The sequence below is a fragment of the Colossoma macropomum genome, unplaced genomic scaffold (genome assembly GCF_904425465.1).
Source record: "Colossoma macropomum unplaced genomic scaffold, Colossoma_macropomum, whole genome shotgun sequence".
Classification (NCBI taxonomy): Eukaryota; Metazoa; Chordata; class Actinopteri; order Characiformes; family Serrasalmidae; genus Colossoma; species Colossoma macropomum.
In genome coordinates this window covers 15,218,376-15,237,923 of record NW_023494787.1, presented here as the reverse complement: position 1 = coordinate 15,237,923, position 19,548 = coordinate 15,218,376, and the positions used below count along the sequence as shown (strand labels likewise).

The following is a 19,548-nucleotide window of genomic DNA, read 5'->3' as shown; positions in this document are numbered from 1 at the left end:
CTGGTGCTCTTCCAGTTTATCACTGGGATTTCAGGGTATTGTTTCAGGGACCTGGGTGATAACATGCTTTTGTCTCACTTTAATTAACAGTGTAATGAATAAATAAAGTTATGGTTATCTTTGCTGTTACATCTGCACTCCTTTCAACTTCAAATCGATGCTTGATTATGATTACTCTGCAATAGACTCACACAGGTCAGTTTTCAGCACATTAACCTTAGTCCTTTATTATTCAAGATATCCAGTGACACAATAGTCATTCATAGAGTAATTGGGTCCATAGCCAGACTTAATCTGTGCCCAGAAAACCTCTCCAGTAGCTTACTTCAGGTAAGCTTTGTAGATCTTCTTTACTCTGGCCAGTTCTTTTTCATTTGGCTCTACGTTACCATACCATGAATACCAAGGTTCACCAGAGGTATAGGTAGGTGGGGCAGGTGTGTGTCCCACTGCTCCATGCACGTTTGAGTAGTCCTCTGCAGAGTAGTCTACAAATGGTAACTGGGAGGATATCAAGCCTGAAAGATAGAAATTCTCTGTAGTCGATATGATAAACGTGCTGTTGTCAACTTGCTTACCGTGTGTAAGTACAAACAAAGCAAATGATAGGTTTTCTTACCATGATCTCTCGCTGTTTCAATTGCCTTGTTAAGCAGTTTCTGTTGCTTCATGCATACACCTAGAGTCAACGAAACAGCAAATATGATAATGGGGAAAAAAATTGTGGTAATTCACCAAGAAAGTTTGGAGCAAAGTTGAGCAACACTTCTCTAGTGCACTCAAAAAAGTGAGAGAGATTACCTGTCCGAGTGGGATCATACACAATCCCGGTGTAAGGACTTACAAACTGCTGCAGCAGGTTCACATTCTGCAGAGGTTAATATGAGACATATAACTTGCAGAGCACATGCAGAATTTCAAGAAGGCAAACCAAACTAAAGGACAATGAGAAAGTGTGCACAAACCTGATAATGGACGATGATATTTGGATCACGGCAGATTGGACAAGGGTTCCCACATATCTTATCTCCTCTCTGTTGTGGTGATCAATTAAAACATATGATGAAAGTTAAATGCCTGTATGCACACTTCAGATCAGAGTTACATACATGAGATAATCATTAGAAAACCAGTCACGTACAATACAGGTCTTCCTTGTCTTTTGAGGAGGGATACCCCCTTTGTGGTTCCGTCTGTAGTCAGACCACACAGGCTTGGATCCATAGCGCTCAATATACTCTGCGAAAGAAAAAAAAGGTAGTTAAAGGGGAATTCCACCGTTTTTTTTTCAAAATTTCCCAATAATTTAGTCCTTGAGATGTAAACGGAGTCATTCAGCGTTTTGATGTGAAGTGGTTCATTGTAGAGAAACTTGCAAACTCAGATTTCTTTACAGTGGTGGTGATAGGAATTAGGGGTCCCAATGTCTACGACACAAACATAGCCAAATTATTTACTATCTCTAACCACCAGCGAACCTACACATGCCAGCTGGGTTTTTAATATGTAATGCTGATGATGGTAAAATATTATTAAAACATGAAAAAAATCTCTGGGGACTATTTGGCCTTAGAACACCCTTCTTGTATCCCTCCACATGAACGGATTAAAATAAACTGATTAAAATATGTTTTAGACGAAAACCTCATCACAATCTACTGTAAACAGTGTCTCAGACATCAGGCAATGTATTCATAACCATTTCTGTGAGGAAGCTTTTCGAGGCATTAAACTCTGGTTCCTATTATCACCACTGTGAGCAATTCTGACTCCTTGAGTTTCTCTAACATAAAACATTTCACACCAAACCACTCTGAACGATTCTGATTACATCTTAACCATATAAAAGTGCAGCCAATTCTACAAATCGGTGGAGCCCCCCTTTAAAGCAGTCAAAGTTTCATTAATATATTCGATTAAAACCATCACCGAAGTTACCTTCGCTCTCCAGATACTCCCATGGTTTGTCTTTGTACCGGGAGAGAGCCTCTAAAGATTCAACTCCATCAGAAGATGACAGTTTAGGCGAATAAAAGAAGTGTCGTAGGAACGGAGCAACAAACGGGACCCTCAGCACTTCATGAGTTTTCTGAAATTAAAGCTTTTTATTAAGCAGAATCAGAGCTAGAAAAACTCAACGATGCTAAACTTAACATCCTACTAACTACCTTCCTGTTCTAATTTTCCCGTTCAACCTTAAATGGTGCTGCAGCTACATTGTAGCGCCTGAGGCACCAGAATGTAACTGCAGCTCCATTTAAGGTGGAACGGGAAAATTCAAACAACAAGCTGGCGAATAGGAAGCAGACTTCAGCTTCGTCGCAAAACATGACTAACAGAGCATTTTTTCAGAGATGTTAGAGCAATTTAGACAACTAAAATCGCTACATAAAGGTCTTAATAATTGACACAAACCTGGATGTGATTAACTCTCTGCAGAACGAGAAAAACTCGACAAGGAGCTCTCGCAATGCGTCCCAAGGAGGCTGCCATTTTGTTGTGAGAGGTCAAAGTTGACTGCAGACGAAGCAAGTTTACCAGAGTGATTTTACTCTAATTATTGCGATGTCAAACCTTTTCAGGTCTTATTATAAATATTTAATTGTGACTATTTTAGTAGCTGTAACCAGCTCTGCTCAGAATAATACATATATGCAGTCAAAAACCTTGAATTAGATTGCTATGGTTTAATATGGTTCAAACCTGATACTGTTACATTACAATTTATGTAAAACGTAGCACGTTTTTTACACTGACTCAGAAAAACAACGTGCTTGTTCATACATGGTGGGGGAGGGGCTGTCCTTGAAGAGAGAAAGGTTGTTTTTCTCGAGCGAAACAGTTCTTGCGAATCGATTCTATTCAATGAGCCAGTTGAGCCGATTCACATTCTAACCGAATCGAGCTTATTCCGTCTTCAAATTCACATAATAGCAAGAAGAAAATCAAAGTAACGTCGATCAATGGCGAACTGTGAGCTTCGTGAATAAAGCCGACCTCATTACACTGTGATCAGACAGAAAATTAATCGTTCAATCGGATATTTGATTCATGAAACAGAACGTTCGAAGGAATCGGTTCGCTAAACTGAACTGAATTACCGTCACCATCAGCTACGCTTTGTGTGTCACGAACGCGCCCGAATGCGCGTTCTAGAGAAGCCGTGTGACGCAAAACTCGTCACGACTATAAATACTGTGTCCCACCCTTCTAGATCATTCCTGGATTTGTCTGAGGTAAGTGTGAGGACGGAGGTGTTTTTCAGAAAAGAAAAAAAGGAAGAAAAAAAGAATTAAAACGTTGATTGTTGTTGTTTTATAAACTTTACCCCCCATTTATTCACTTTGGACTTCAATCCTGGCGAATGTGAAGCATTTTGGTGTATTTTCGCATAATTTATTTTGGTTACTTTATTTTCTATATTTTTTCTAATCGGATTTTGTCCCTTTCCTTTGTTGCAGGTCTGAAACGGTCTCAGTGAAGATCTGACGTCGAGGATTTTTCAACTGTGTTTGAAGACCAAAACCCCAAAAACATGTTTTTTCTACTCGAGTAACGGACATTTGCTTCCTACGTTTTTTCTGCTCCAGATTGTGCAAGAAGGAAATGCTAGATTCTAGCCACCACAATCCCGCCCATTAAGCCATTTTTCAGCCATAAAGATATAAAGACATGACAGTTTAGGCTGTCTTAAACTGGTCTGAAAATTGTTGCTGTTTAAGCACAATATATTATAGGTACCCGAGACGCAGAGGAGAGTTATAAATAGTAAGTGTTACTTTCAAACCAATTTGAATCGAAATTTAATAGCTAATCAATTGTCTGTATTGAAAATGATAATTAATAGGTAAAATTATTCAGTTGGCCGTTAAAGGCGGCAATTATTAGATAAAATGGCAAAATTAAGCTGAGATAAAGCGAGAAAGGCAAGCCAGTTAGCGTATGAGCTCACACCGCAAAGTTAGCAGCGGCGGAAAGCCCTGTTTCTCTTTGTGTGTGAGACGGATTTACAGTCCTAGTAATGAAGGATAAATCAAGCATAAGATAGGTTAGCGACCGCTTCTCATAAGCAATCTGTACATAAAGATTGCCACAGCACAGTCAGGATGAATGAATTTTGGCTTAAAATCTTGAAAGGAGAGCTCATTGGAACATCTCTGCGCAATCTACACATAAAGATTGCAAAGTTGGCGACTGTGGACTTAATCGAGTGGGGGAAATAAGTTACGGGGGGCTGAAATGCAACTTGTGTTTCTTTGTATCTCGTTTGTTACAGGCGATTCTTAGTAGCTAGCGAGTGAAATAAACCATCCCATCAAATATATATAATATATATGGCAGTCTGGATATAAAGATTGCGTTTGTGTGTATTACGGCTAGCTTGCGGTGAAATGTTAGCTGTGAAATGCCGAGTAGAAGAGACTTGTTTGTCTAGTCGGTTTTGCTCTAATATGGCGGACGGGTTGTCGTTTGCTGGGATCACTGCAAGCAAATGGTGGCTGTGTTTTTGAAACGTATTTGTTCCGCTCGTTTGTCTCGCGTTGTCATAACCATAACCTGAGATAATGTTTATTTTGTTTGGTATTTTTCGCGTGTGTAAACGAATGTCGGACGTAAAGCGTACTTAGTATTTTTTTTTCTTTTGCTAGTACTTGTTTTCTAAGATGGCGCCCGGGCTTCTTCTTCATCATCGTCGCCATTCCCGTTTTCGAGCTTGAAGAGAAGTGGTTAAAAAAGAGGGCGGGGCTTGGATCCCGCTCAGCCAATCACGGCCTGTCGAAGCCACTTGTCTTGCAAACATTCGAACGCGGGTGGCCGACAGATGGCGAAAGCAGCAACGGTCACTAAAGCAGCAGCAGCAGCTCCGTTTTATGTTGCATTTCATACAAAACATTGTGATCAGTGTGGAAAACTGTTTTTTTGTGTAAAATTGTTAGTATTTCATTATTTCATAATTGTATACAGTAGTAGAGAGTAGTACGCAGAAGACAGGGTAACTCATTTTTTTTCTACCATATCCAAAAAGAAACAGTGATGTCTGGAAAGAGGATTTGGGGGAGGGGGGGGCACTTTCAGTTTTGAGGGGCAGGTCAAATAATCATTTATTCTTTTATTATTATTATTATTATTTTTTTTTGGTTAATTTAACAGTTCTTAATGAAAACAATATTGTGGTAAATGGTTGGACTGTGTGATCATTACTACAGTTGCGTTCAGTGTGAACACTTTGGTTTCCCAGATTTAACTGCCACTTGTTTTGCTGTGTTTACGTTTTGTGTAACGGTTGTGACATTTTCAGGAGTTTTGTGTAATGTTCCGTGTAAAGGAAGTCGATTCTGAGTTCTGAGACTATAAAAACTTCAACCACAACACTTTTACGGGTAAGACAAAACCTGATTTCCTCACATGACATTTATCGAATTACGAATTACTAGTTTATACGGTTTCTTTTCCCTTCCTTTAAGCGTACAGTCTTCTCACCGCCTTCGAAAAATAAGCAAACGTCATGATTTACCAGCACAGATTAACGTTAATCCACTGGTGAAAGTTGCATGCTTAACCCCAGTATGTATGGAAACGCGAAGCAAGTTTTAAGTTCTTTTAGTTTTTTGGTTTTATTTTTTTTATTTAAAGTGTAATGTTGCTCGTACCCGTTTTTTCGGTGATCCGTAGAGCTAAAAGTTGACCCAATGTGGAGTTCAAGGATCTTCGTTATGCTCATACCGAACAGCTGAAAGGAGATTTTTAAAGTGCACTACTGCCCCTGCATGGGCGGGGCAAAATGACGTCGCGCCTCTCCAAATCCCCCTACCCGACCATCTATTCGCTTATTCATTAGGCTGCTTCCTCAAAAAGCATGATTTCATAAGAGGCTGGGTGTGTTGGAGAGTTGTTAATTGGACTCAGCCCACTGGGATCACTGGCTCAATTAGGTTTTGTGTCCATTTAGCATAAAGGACTGGTTCTGCAAAAATAATAATTTACACCATTTTTGTCTTTTTTTACTCCAAATGTAGATGATCAGCCAAGACATATTTGGTGTCCAAAGTTTGCTTTTTCAGTAATAGAAGTAGTACAAGTAATAGGAGTCTGTGTCACCCAACCCAACAGACAATCCATTACTAGACACAATACTTAGTCTACCTGGATTGGTCTTATAGCTTGGATGCAAAACAAAACAAACATATCTTGGCAGATCCACTACATTAGCAGTAAGAGGTGTCTATTTAATTTTTTGCTGACTATTCCTTTCATTTTAATCGCAACAAATGAGTATGTCTAATATTTTACGTTATGCTTTTTCATTAGTTTTGTAACTCTGTCTATTGAGTTCTGATGTATTAGAAGCTCTTGTGATGAAACTCATGGCCTTTAGGTAAACAGCACCCAACACCTGACTTGATTTATTCAGTTTTAACCACATGATGGCGACATAGGACAGTTATTTCCTAATGACCTTGATAAATAAAGCAAGAGCATGTACATTTGTCAAATATGTAATGTAATGTTTACTTTCTCACATACATATTCATAATTAATGTTAATGTGAATAAATCAGTATTCATAATTGAGTAATCATACTCTGTGTACCTGAGTAAGTTCCAATCTTAGGAAAGTAATAACGCAGGTCCTGCCCACAGTCATCAGGTGAGAGTTATGGTTGTAAGTGTTTCTGAAACAGTTACAACCTGCTGCCCAGATGTGAAGTGTCTGATCTGGGATGGACTGACTGCACATTATTTTTCTTTTTGTATCTTTCTTTAAAAGAAAAAAAGTGTTTGTACATGTTTGTTTGCTGTTGTAGTTTGTGAGATTAGATTAGAAGTCAATATTTTTCATCAAAATTCTCTTGAAGGTTATTTATAGTTATTTTAAAGATGAAATGTCTGTATAACATAGAACATCACAGTATAATGGTAAAATAATTGAGTTTAATAATAATAATAAACACAGTATTGTGTAGCTTTACATACATTCTCCTCTAGTACTTTTTCTTTTTTAGCACTATGCTTCTGAATAACTGTAACTATATAGAAGTCAAAGGTCACTAGAATGACTCACTATTAAACTTTTATCAGTGTCATAGACATTTTTAATGATTGTATTCATGTTCAAATTGACAATGTAAGAAATAATGCATGTAGTCTAATTGCATATATACATAAACACATCCTTAATTTGGAGAGCAGGTGGGTGTTGTGTTGGCAGAAGGTGGTAACAATGTACATTCAAACTTTGATTTTGTCCCATTCAAGATGTTAAGATAAAATAATAAGCCTTTTATAAACCATGTACATTAATAATGACTCAAAAATCATTCATTCTGCAGTCTACTTGCCTTTAATGCACAGCTTCCAGTAAATTAAATGTAACATGCTAATATAGTTTGTATAGGCAAATACCTTGTGCCAGAGAAGGTCTGTTTTAGGAAAACTGTAAGCATGTGTTACAGCATATAGTCAGTAGGTTCATTATGCTTTAACTTATTTTATGAATCTCTTTCCATTTATTATGTTTTAACTTATTTTATGAACCTCTTTCTTATCACTCATGTTAAAGATTACTTCATTCCATTTTTGGCAGTCCATGAATTGTCTACACGGACTCTGTTAGTGAAACTTTACTTACATGCTTCATTAAAAATGACATCTAGTACTCCTGTTTCAGAACAAGACCAGTAGAGATTATGAATATTATTGCGGAAAGTGTTGTGGTCAATTTATGCCACATGACCCACTGGCCTTATGAGTGCTTCTTTGTTGTGGTTTTGGTTGCAATGCTGTGTATGAAGAATCATGTCTAACTTTTTCATGAAGTCTACTGATGTGATAGACATTTGGGGCAGAGCTTTACAAAAAAGCCTTTTCTTTATCTACATGAGCTGCACTGAAGGCGCATTCATTTGTGTTGTGATCAGATCAGAGAGTTTGGCATTTGTCTGGTATTTCCTGACCGACCACGTTTCTCTGATATTTTGTTTTTGCGGCCTACTTATAATGTTATCCTCGTGACTTTTGCATGGGAATTTGTTATTTCAGCCACCTGTGTGTGCTTTGTTTGTTCCAATGAGCTCTCAATAACTACTTTGACCAATATGTCAAACAGCTTATCTTCAGTGATAATGACAGTTCGGATACTCCCTAGTGACAGTCATGATTACAGCAGCATTTGTGTACCTGCAGAAAGATAATCTAAATGGCACTTATTCTCTCTCCCCCTCCTCTGTGTCAGTAGCCTATAATGGCGGTAGGCCCAGTGGACCCCAGGGAGGTGCTGAAAGGAGTGGAGGCTCTGCTTGGGAAGGACGGAGAACTCAGGAGCCTAGAGGGTGTTGCCAAAGTCTTCAGGTGAAAAATATGAAAACATGTCCGCATTGAGCTGCAGTTATTTACATGAATAACGTTGACTTATTAACGTCATCCGGCTGAAGTGATCTTAATCCCATGTTTCTGACTCTTTTTCAAACAGTCTAATGAAGGCCTCACATAAAATGGTCAGCAGGTGCATGTATCTGAACATCTTACTGCAGACCAAGTCTCACGACATTCTTAACCGGTATGTATACATGTTCAGCACAGCAGGGCAACTCCTCTGTGCGACTCTCTCACTGTAAATGTTAATGTTGCCCTTTTAAGTTTTGTGCCAAACCAATTTTTTTTCCACTCTACAGATTTATCCGTGTGGGTGGCTACAAGCTGCTGAACTCTTGGCTCACATACTCAAAGACCACCAGTAACACCCCTCTGCTGCAGCTTATTTTGCTTACACTGCAGAAACTGCCCCTTACTGTGGACCATCTTAAACAGGTATATCTTGGCTCCCATACATTTTAGAAGTGTTTTTAAGGTGTATTGTTGCTTCCGTTTGTTCATTTATTTATCTTTTGCACTTGTTTGCTTCCTAGAACAACACAGCAAAGTTGGTTAAGCATCTAAGCAAGAGTGGAGAGACAGAAGGTAAGAGCAGGTGTTGAGTGGAACTACCAAAAGTGATGCATAGTCTCTATGTACTTGAGTAATCAAAAGAACTTAATTGTGTTGACAGACACTTTTTTTTCTTGTGCATTTCTTTGATTTTGTGTTTATTATTGGGTTTCTTTCCCACAGAGTTACGGAAGCTTGCTTCAGTACTTGTGGACGGTTGGATGGCCATTATCCGTTCTCAGAGCGTTTCCAGTGGCGTTTCACCAAACGGTAGTTATTCTCTTTCTCCATTTCTGTTTTCATTTTTGTAGTGATTTCATCACTCTCCTGTAGTGGGGTTCAGGCTAAACGCCACATTAACATGAATAAAATGTGAATGCATGTTCTTGTGGTTTGTCTTTAATTAGTTGCCACAATCCTGGTATTTGTATTTTAGACAAGAAACGGAAGAAAGAAGACAGTAAAGTGCGTCCTGAGGTGAAGGCTGGGGAGAAAGGGTCAGATGAGGAGAAGAAGAGAGAAAAACCAAAAGCTCATGCTCCCAGCCATGCCAAGATTCGCTCCACAGGTCTGGCTCCCCTCTTTCTGATATCAGGATACATACTTTACTGCATGTTATATGTTGAACAGGATTTTTTTTTTATTTATAGCGTAATACTTTCTTTTATTGCCTGTAGGATTAATAATGTTTTGAGTGTTTTAGATTTGTAGTTTTTAGACATAGCTGAATTTCATAAACATCTTTAGTAGGCACTTACACTTTGGTTTGATTCAACAGGTTTAGAGGTGGAGACCCCAACACCAATCCCTCCTAAAAAGCCACCTGCTGTCCCTCAACTTGGTGATAAATATAACATCAAACCAGCAGTTCTCAAAAGGCCTAGGTAATTATACATTTCCCCTTTTCTGATTTTCCCCCATTGATTAAATAGTATTTTGCCTTCATTGACACCTCTTCCTTTAAGTATCCTTTAAGTATTATATTTGCTGCCCTCTGCTGGTTTTTTTGTTGACTTGTAAGTTCTTGCTTCTTGTATTCTCTTCAGTTCCTCCCTGTCTGATGCTCCCCCTGTGGAAAAGAAGTACAAGCCTCTTAACACCACTCCCAACTCTGCCAAAGAGATTAAAGTCAAGCTCATACCTCCACAGCGTAAGCAAACTTTAATGCCAGTTTTTCTATGTAATAAAACTTGCACTAAAATATTTATCACACAAAATAGAATTTTAATTGCTTGGTCATCTGTGTGTCTTGGCAGTCTGTATTCTACTTTACAGCCAGTGCTATAAACATTGTGTCTGTCTCTGTATGTTTAGCAATGGAGAGCCCTGGCTTTCTGGATGCCCTTAATTCTGCTCCAGTGCCTGGAATTAAAATCAAGAAGAAGAAGCCTAAAGCAGCATCTCCTACATCAAATAAGGTATAATGTGATGTCTTTTATTAGGTCTTTCTTTTTTTTTTTAGCTATTTCTAGGATATACAGGATATATTAGAAGTGAATGACATTTTAGAAGTGAATGTTGGTGCCATCTAATGTTGGAAAATAAAATCTTTTTTCTTTTTTTTCATCTAACCACAGTAGCAGGCCAGTTGTATTTATATATTAAGATTAATTCTCAGTAATTCTGACAGGCTGTAGTTTGGACGTTCATGGCTATTTTCTCTACCAAAATCACAGAAATATCTCTACCTCCTACCCTAATCTCCTCCTTTTGTTCTTTCTCTGTCTTTTCTTGATTTGCCACAGCCATGTCCATTTGACAGCAAGCCCCAGACATACACCGGCGCACAGGCAAAGCCTTCTTCCCCTGAGGCTCCTGCATCACAGACTCCTCCCCATGAGCCCCAAGACATGGAACAGCCAGGGACGCCTGTCCCCACGGAAGAACCAGAGGCTATGGATACTGGTGAGTTTTTACTGTACTGCAGTCAAACCATGTGGATGTAGGCGTGTTACAATAATTTATATTTAACTGTATTTGTACTAGACTTTTTTTGAAGAATGTGAAAGAGCACTACTGGTATGATTTATCTTCTTATTCTTTTTATCAGCCGGCCTCTGATCCACCTCACAGTTCTCTAAATCCCAAATTAACAAATTAAAAATATGTCTCTCTTTCCCTCTCCCAGGTGATAAGCCCAATGCTCTTTCAGAGCCACGTGGAGAGGAAGAGAGTCTGACGAAGAAAGGAAAGAAAAAGAAGAGTGTTCGCTGGGCAGAAGAAGAGCAGCTCAAAGAATACTTCTACTTTGACCTGGATGAGACTGAAAGAGGTAAGGATGGCACCCACTCTCTCACAGCAGTGCATATCCATTCAAATGGTGTATCTTTTTAATGGATATTAATTAGTTCTGTCTTTCTTTCTTTATTTCTTAGTGAATGTTAATAAGATTAAGGACTTTGGTGAGGCGGCTAAGCGGGAGCTGATGATGGACAGGCAGACGTTTGAGATGGCACGTCGTCTCTCACATGACACCATGGAGGAGAGAGTGCCCTGGACACCCCCGCGACCTCTCACACTGTCAGGTAGCCTGGTCATTCCAGGGGCCAACAGCAGTGAGAAACTGACCCAGAGAGACAGAGAGATGGGCATTCTACAGGAAATCTTCCTCAGCAAGGAGAGGTCAGTGTTTTTTTTTTTTTGCTTGTTTTCTTATTATTTTGAGGCAGCTACTTTCATCAATTTTAATTTTCTTCTTTCTGCGTGTGTAATGTAAAGTTGCTCTCCCTTCTGCTTTATTTAGTGTCCCAGACAGCCCCCACGAGCCAGACCCAGAGCCTTACGAGCCAATGCCACCACGTCTCATTCCCCTTGACGAGGTATGACTCCTTGCTTCGTTCACTTACATGCTGTTTGCTATTCTAATAAGATGAAGATAGAGCACATTCTGTAAAAGCCCTATATTTTCAGCCAAGCATATTTTTTTGTTGGTATTAGAAACATTTCGTATGTGCCTTCCTTTCCGCTTTCATTTTTTTAAACTATGCATATTAATTTAAGGAATTGTACATGGCATATGATTATGTGGTTGTATATGGCAAACGTAGAATTTAACATCTCTCTATCTCTCTCTCTTTTTCTTTGGTGACCCAGGATTGCACTATGATGGATGACAGTTACATGGAGCCTGCTGACAGTACAGCTGCAGCGTGCACTACCACTGCTCCCCAGGAGGGATCCAAGCTTCCCCCTGTGCTGGCTAACCTAATGGGTAGCCTTGGCAACAGTAGTCGCAGTCCCCAAACACAGGGCAACGCACCCCCTCCCAGCAACCCAGCAGTGAATGTCCAGGAACTTCTCAGCTCCATCATGGTAAGTAAAGCTGACCTGCGTTAACTTACTTACTGTTTTCCTTTGGGATTCAGTGGCTGAGCTGTTTCTGTAATATGCTTGTTTCTTAGGGTGCGCAGGGTTCTAACCAGTCAGCAGAGGACTTGATAAAGCAGCCTGATTTCTCTGACAAAATCAAGCAGCTCTTGGGCTCATTACAGCAGAACCAGAATCAGAACCAGAACCAAAACCAACCAGCCAATGCACCACAGAGTAAGTATTTAAATCTGATTAATAACAGCCATAATGAACCAGTTAATAATATTTAGAACATGAACGGTTTTGAAGTACTGCCTTTATGAAAAACTAATAATTTGCACTTCCCTCAACCCCCTTCCACCTTACAGTGAACGCGGGTTTGCTTGGCCATGGTCCAGGCATGAATATGAACAACATGAACATGCAGATGCCCGTGAATGGGGGTTACCCCCCAAACAAGCCCCCTGGTGGACCTCACTACAACCACCCACCTCCTCCCCATGGCCACGGACCCCCTTTCAACTCTGGAGGTGGCCCTCGCATGATGGGCCCTCCACCTGGTCCACAGGGCCGCGGAGGAGACAATGGCAATTACTGGGGCGATGACTCCATGAGGGGAGGGCCACACCGAGGAGGCCACTTCCACCGGGGACGAGGAAGAGGAGGAGACCAGGGCTTCAGAGGACGTGGGGGCCGAGGGGGACCCAGAGGGGGACACAATAACATGGGTGGTAAGTTAATCTAACACAAGAATCAAATTCTTTCTTGTTCCTTTCTGCTGTCCTTAAAATGGTAGTAATTTCATGTAAGAGTTCTTTTTAATTATGTTTTCCCTCTCTTTTGTTTCCTTAGACATGTCGAAAAGACCTGTGTGTCGCCATTTCATGATGAAGGGGAGCTGCAGATATGAAAACAACTGTGCGTTCTACCACCCAGGCGTGAACGGTCCCCCGCTACACCCTCAACATGGGCATTAATTTGAAAGTCATAAAACTCTGAAAGACTTCATACATGTACACTTATTGTGAACCTGCCTCTCCATCTCCGAATAAGGCTGTAAGACTCAAAATGAGCCTCACCTGATTTAGAACAAGAGGACAGAAAAGGAGGGATGCTTTATTTAGGCCATTTATTTCTCCTCAGTGTTTACAGCTGCCTAATCTGCAATGAAGACACATTACAAGTCCAGCCCTGAACCCATTTTACTCACCTTATCTTTATGGAAAGTAAAGCTAAGACTGGTTCAACAGAACTAAGTGTTCAACTGAGAAACACTCAAGCCTGTGGTAACTCTGTGGTGTCAGTGGAGGACATTTACACTGACACACGCAGGATCCTCCTGTGTAAATAGAGACTTGGTGTTGGCGTGATCACTCGTGTAGATAATATATATTTTTGTGATCGCATATGCTACAGTGACTTAAGACTGCTGAAGATTGTGCCCACCCCGTTCACTTCCTGTGACCACTATGTTCGCTTATTTTGTTTTTGTTCGTTCCAGTGGTACTGTTTTCTTTTGAATTTTGAATTTGGTTTGGCACTACAGAACCTCAGACATATGTTGCCATATGATCTCAACTGTAAGATGTGTGATTCATATTTTTCTTTCTTTTTATATATATATTTTTCTTTACCCTTGACTTGAGAAGCACCTTACTGTGTTTTGTGGTGTACAGTCCTCCACATTTTTTTATTTCAAACCCAGTTGGCCAGGCAGGTGCATCCTCACATGCCTGGCCGATATGAACTAGACTCAGGCTGCCTGCCTGCCTGCCTGTGTGTGTGGTATTGGCAGGAAATTTCCCATGCTGTATGAAACAGGTGTGTGCAAAGAGCACGCGATGAACTGTGTAGGTTACACTGTACCTGCCAGTGTCATTACCAAGGTGTTTATTATTTCACTGAACTCAGATGCAGAATTATGGGAAGCACATCAGTTTTTTTCCCCCACAAGATTTTAAAACACTGTTGAATAATTTGGCTGAGCCTCATGAACCAAAATTATTTAAAAAATAGCTACTAATAGTGTGACAATCAGGATGTTTAATTTTGTTTCCACACTTGTTTCCATGCTATCATTTCATTCAGCGTATATGTATGTATGTGTATGTGAGCATGTATATCCATGCAGTCACATTCTCAGCTGTGAAGCACGACTGAAGTCCAGCTGTGACTCATTTGGGCCACAGCTATGTCGTGTCTTTGTCCATCAGTGTTCGACTGAGCCTTGCCTGGGCTTGGAACCACTCTCTGGGCCAACATTATTCGAAGTGTTTTCTGTGAAAACAGTGGCCTTTGTGTCTCTTGTGGGACTACTTTTTTTTCTGTTTGGTTCATTTTTTCTTATGTTTTTATTTTCATAGACGTCTGATAATGATTATTTTTTCTTATTTTTCTTAACCTCTATCTGAATGAGGTTAATTTGTGTTAGAAAGGTTTGTGTCTATGAGTCAGAGTACAGGGCATAAACACACATTTATAAACATACACAAATATCTGTAAAGGGTACATGTATTAATAAATGTTATAAAAATGAATGCTTGTAAGAAGTTGTTATTGTAACATTTATGATTATATGATCGGTTTCTTCATAGTTCTTTGATTTCTGTGGAGTTTTATGATGTCAGATGTCCCGATCAATGTTGCAATCATTGATAAACCCCAATTAGTTAGTGATGTTCACTCTCACCCAATGGCTGTTTGCTTTCTAACCTCCAAAAACTGCATTGTTCCAAGAAATAGCAGATCTATGTTAGACCTCTGCACCTGTTGGCTTTGTTGGCCAATAGATTTAGCTGAATTGTGTCTTGTTCCCCCAATCAGATCTTGCCGTTTGCCTTCCTGTCCACACATCCGTGTTCTCAGGGCGGAACTGAGCAAAGATGACTGGAGCAGTGTGTGAACAGGAGTGGCCTCAGCACCCCGCCCTCGAACACAAATATTGACATGACGTTCAGAGCGTTAGCCCGGGTAGAGAAAGAGTTTAAGGACACCTCAGCAATCTGGCGATAGTAAAGTCCACACACCCATTCGTTCCTCTAGATACTGCCTTCTAGATCTAGACCCATATTTATCAAAGTTCTCAGGATAGCAGTGAGGGTTAAGAAAACAAATGTGCAAATGTGCATACAATTATATGAAACGTCTTAAAAAAGTGCCCTTTCTTTGAGATTTGATAAATAAGGGTCCTGGGGGATGCCTCTGTGCGACTGCATTTCAGTTACATGCATAATCAAAAAGAGGAATTTAGCAAGCATGCGAAGTGATGGATAAAACGTAGGCAATGCGCTACAGGCTGGTTTCCCAGACCAAGATTAATCCTAAGTGTAGACTGAAAAGGGTTGGTTTTTCTTTTTGTACGTTTCTTTTTACTGTCTCAGTGATTCTTAGACCAGTCCTCTATCCCAGTGCCAACACATCTAACTATGGTTTAATTTTTGTCAGATATGTGTCTGTGGGTCGTAGTGTAGTGCACAAACACGTTTCTAAACGTACAGTTACAGTACTCTGCAAAAGTCAGATAATTTTCAATTATTTTGTAATTTTAAATGGTCACTTAAACACAATTTATTCATTTTTCAGTGTCGGGAATTACGCAGAAGACACATTTAACAGAACATTATACAGAAGCCTAAACCTAAATATGTGTGTATATATAATAAATGTAATATAAAATCTTTCAGTATTTGTGTGTCCATCCTTTGCCTCTACTGAAGCGTCCTTTCTTTTCAGAAAACTTCCTTTCAGTTTTTAAAGGAATCTGCAGGGATAAAGTTCAGTCTTAGAAGTTAGTTGCATTTTCTGTTTCTCATGATCCGAATAATCCCAAACACATTCAGTGATGTTGAGGTCTGGACTCTGGGGTGGTCAGTTCATTATTCTGAGAACACCGACAACTTCTTTTATTTGCAATGTTTGCTTTTTGACAGCTACACATCCTTTTAGCGTCGTCTCGTCTGGACTTCTCACAGCGGAAGGATGGACAGAAACCATTTTTTTGGGTCTGAAGCAAAACTAGATATCTTTTCCTCTCTTTATTTCCAGTCAAAATGACAGTGGTAATAAATGAAGGATAGATAGATAGATAGATAGATAGATAAAAACAGATAGACACATAAAAACAGATAGATAAAAACAGATAGACACATAAAAACAGACACAAAAACAGATAGACACATAAAAACAGATAGATAGATAAAACAGATAAAAACATAAGAACATAGATAAAAACAGACACAAAACAGATAGATAGATAGATAGATAGATAGATAGATAAAAACAGATAAAAACATAAGAACATAGATAAAAACAGACACAAAACATAGATAGATAGATAGATAGATAGATAGATAGATAGATAGAAACAGATAGAAACATAGATAAAAACAGATAGACACATAAAAACAGATAAAAACAGATAGATAAAAACAGATCGACACATAAAAACATAGACACAAAAACAGATAGATAAAAACAGACACAAAAACAGATAGATAGACACATAAAAACATAGATAGATAGATAGATAGATAGACAGGTAACATAAAAACATAGATAGATAGATTGATGGATAGATAGATAGATAACATAAAAACATAGATAGATAGATAGATAGATAGATAGATAGATAGATAACATAAAAACATAGATAGATAGATTGATGGATAGATAGATGTTCATCATACAAATGTCTTGGTTTAATCCATGCCCATGTCCTGATTCGTGTCTTTGCTATGACCTCATATTGCTTTGCCTTTCTAATGTCTGCAGAAAGACCCCTTTTACCAGGAATGCATCTGATTACACTTGATTGCTCCGGCCGCATGATGTGCGCAGTGCTTTGTTGAACTGAAACAGTGCATGTTCGCTGTAGTCAGACATCCTTTTCTTTAAGAAGCCACGCTGTCATCTTCCACCACACATGAACAAGAGAGTCAGGCGTTTTCCTGAAGGACAGAGGGACACAGCGGTGGGAAGGTTTGTTCATTCAGCTTGCTTGTGGAGGAGGCCTGGTGTTGGTTGAGCTCTGGACAAAGACAGCATTGATCTGCAGCAGTCACATTATCCCAGAGCTCCAGCAAGGCAGGGTCTTTGTCAGGCCTGAATCACAGCTTTATGCACTCAGAGAGGCGGGTTGCTGAGGATGTGCTCAGCAAGGCTCTCATTTACCGTGAACTGAAATGGGCTGCCTCTGCTCTTAACCTATAATTTATCACTTAATCAAATGATGCCACATTTGCTCTTATCTATTATAATATAGCTTGCATTACATTAAATAGGAGCCTGCTGTACTTCTCTATAAGATTGCTGCAGTTCTCTTTATCATAGTCTTTTTAATCCAGTACTTTTACACATTATGTGGAAAAGGTTCTTCATACTCAACATCTCATAGAAAATGTCTCTTTAAAGGAGAACTCCACCAATTTTCCAAAATTTCTACATAATTCGTTCATTCAGGTGCAAACAAAGTGGAAGTCTTGATATGAAATGGCGCATTGTAGAGAAACTTAAAGCCTCTGATTTCTTTACAGTGGTGGTGATAGGAACCAGGGTCTGCAATGTCTACAGCGCAAATATAGCCATTTTATTTACTATCCAAAACAGCCAGTGAACCTAGAAGAGTCATCTGAGTTTTTATATGTAATGTTGATAATGATACAATAGTGGTAAATCTGAAGAAATTGATTTTCTTTGGGGACTATTTTGCATGTACTTCTCCTCCATGAATGTATATTAAAAAAGAAGGTTTTTTTAATCTAAAAATATTGTAAAACAATGTCTTAGCAGCATATTCATAACCATCTGATGTAACAACTTTCAGTGAGGGACCAATTTAGATGCAATAAAATCTTCAGACGTTGTGTGTCGTTATTGTGTATTGATTTTGTATGTTTATCTATTGATCAAACAGTTTCTAGGGAACAAACATGAAAAATGGACAAACAAAAGAACTTCATGTGAAATTGTCAAATCAGCAGTTTTAAGGACACGTCAGTCCTTCTAAAGCACGTTAACAATCAGTCAACTTCCTTCCTTTTTAGTGCCCTGTTCCGTGGGGGTGATGGGATGGGCTTTCAGCAGCACATTCCAGCCTGCTGCCATGGACGTGAACACATTAAACGGTCTGTACATAAAACACACCCAGCGTTTTACCAGAGAGAGAGGGAGAGAGTCGTTACAGTTATTTTCCTTGAAGTTTCCTTGTACTCTGCAGATATGTTGGCAAGGGAAATGATCTTAAATGTAGTGTATATATATATATCTATATCTCTTTAAGACTGCTGTACGAATATTAAGTATTTTATATAGTGAAATTGTTCCATTGAATAATTGTGCTTGTTCTAGGCCTTATTTCTTGCAACAAGCAAAACTGATCTGGATTGCATCTTGAAACAATGCAAATTATATTATATATTATATATCGAAGGGAAATTCCACTGATTCTTCTAAATTTCTGTATAGTTAAATCATTTAGACATAAACAGCATTATCCAGAGTGGTTGATGTATGTGAGCTGTTCCAGGAAAATCATCAGATTCAGGATTGATCACGGTAGTGGTGACATGACCCAGACATCTAAAGTTTAATGTCCCTAAAAGCTCCCTCACAGAAAGCTGTTACATGAGATGGTTAGTAATATGCTGCCTGATACACTGTTTTACAGTAGTTTTGAAAAGGTTTTGGTCTAAAATGTATTTTTTTTTAGGTCCATTCATGGCAGAGAGGTACGAGAAAGGCATTGTGAGGCAAAACAGTCCCCAAAGTAAACTTGTTCACATTTACCACAATTTTACCATTATCAACATATTTTGGATTATTCTAGATAGTAAATAAAATGGCTATATTCGTGTTGTAGACAACACAGCCCCTGGTTCCTGTCACCACCACTGTAAAGAAATCAGTCAGTAAGTTTTTCTGCAATGAAACATTTCACATCAAAGCACTCTGAATGACTTTATTGACACCTAATAGGTTGAATTATAGACATTTCTTTCAAATTTCCCTTCAAGGCAAAGTAAATGGAATCAGACATGAAGATCTGAGAGAATGTCCACCACAGTTTCTGTGGAAATCTGCAGAAACACTGACCAGATATGTCTGTCAACTTCAACAAACCCGCTTCCTTCCGCACTCGGCCCTTTGCTATGACTGTGATCAAACAGCATCTTGGGCCCCCCAGCCCACCAAACTCTAAGACAATGACTGGCACAAGCTACAGTGATACACTATAAATTCCCCTGAAAATGTGACATTATTAGCTACTTACATCAATTATATTTATTCCTATTATATTATTTCCATTTCCATTACTAGA

General features: G+C 39.1%; 2 protein-coding genes across 5 annotated transcripts; one reads left to right on the top strand and one right to left on the bottom strand.

Moving 5' to 3' along the window:
- Positions 1-200: 200 nt before the first annotated feature.
- mrps18b (mitochondrial ribosomal protein S18B) lies at positions 201-2,517 on the bottom strand. Its single transcript, XM_036566225.1, has 7 exons — positions 2,416-2,517; positions 1,939-2,089; positions 1,142-1,239; positions 966-1,034; positions 802-868; positions 620-679; positions 201-518 (listed from the first exon to the last, which is right to left on the bottom strand). Exons 1-7 carry the CDS (start codon positions 2,491-2,493, stop codon positions 322-324), a joined length of 720 nt encoding a protein of 239 aa, XP_036422118.1. The 5' UTR covers positions 2,494-2,517; the 3' UTR covers positions 201-321.
- Positions 2,518-3,229: 712 nt separating this feature from the next.
- Positions 3,230-14,734, top strand: ppp1r10 (protein phosphatase 1, regulatory subunit 10). 4 transcript variants are annotated; one of them, XM_036566221.1, is made up of 18 exons: positions 3,230-3,768; positions 8,236-8,348; positions 8,470-8,556; positions 8,672-8,807; positions 8,906-8,957; positions 9,108-9,194; positions 9,361-9,492; positions 9,703-9,808; positions 9,971-10,074; positions 10,239-10,342; positions 10,670-10,829; positions 11,053-11,196; positions 11,300-11,546; positions 11,668-11,743; positions 12,018-12,236; positions 12,326-12,467; positions 12,602-12,964; positions 13,086-14,734. In XM_036566221.1, exons 2-18 carry the CDS (start codon positions 8,242-8,244, stop codon positions 13,208-13,210), a joined length of 2,391 nt encoding a protein of 796 aa, XP_036422114.1. In that variant the 5' UTR covers positions 3,230-3,768; positions 8,236-8,241; the 3' UTR covers positions 13,211-14,734. The 4 variants fall into 4 exon arrangements, with proteins under 4 accessions (XP_036422114.1, XP_036422115.1, XP_036422116.1 ...); XM_036566222.1 differs by having other exon boundaries at positions 8,233-8,348; XM_036566223.1 differs by lacking the exon at positions 3,230-3,768 and adding an exon at positions 5,174-5,381.
- Positions 14,735-19,548: the final 4,814 nt, after the last annotated feature.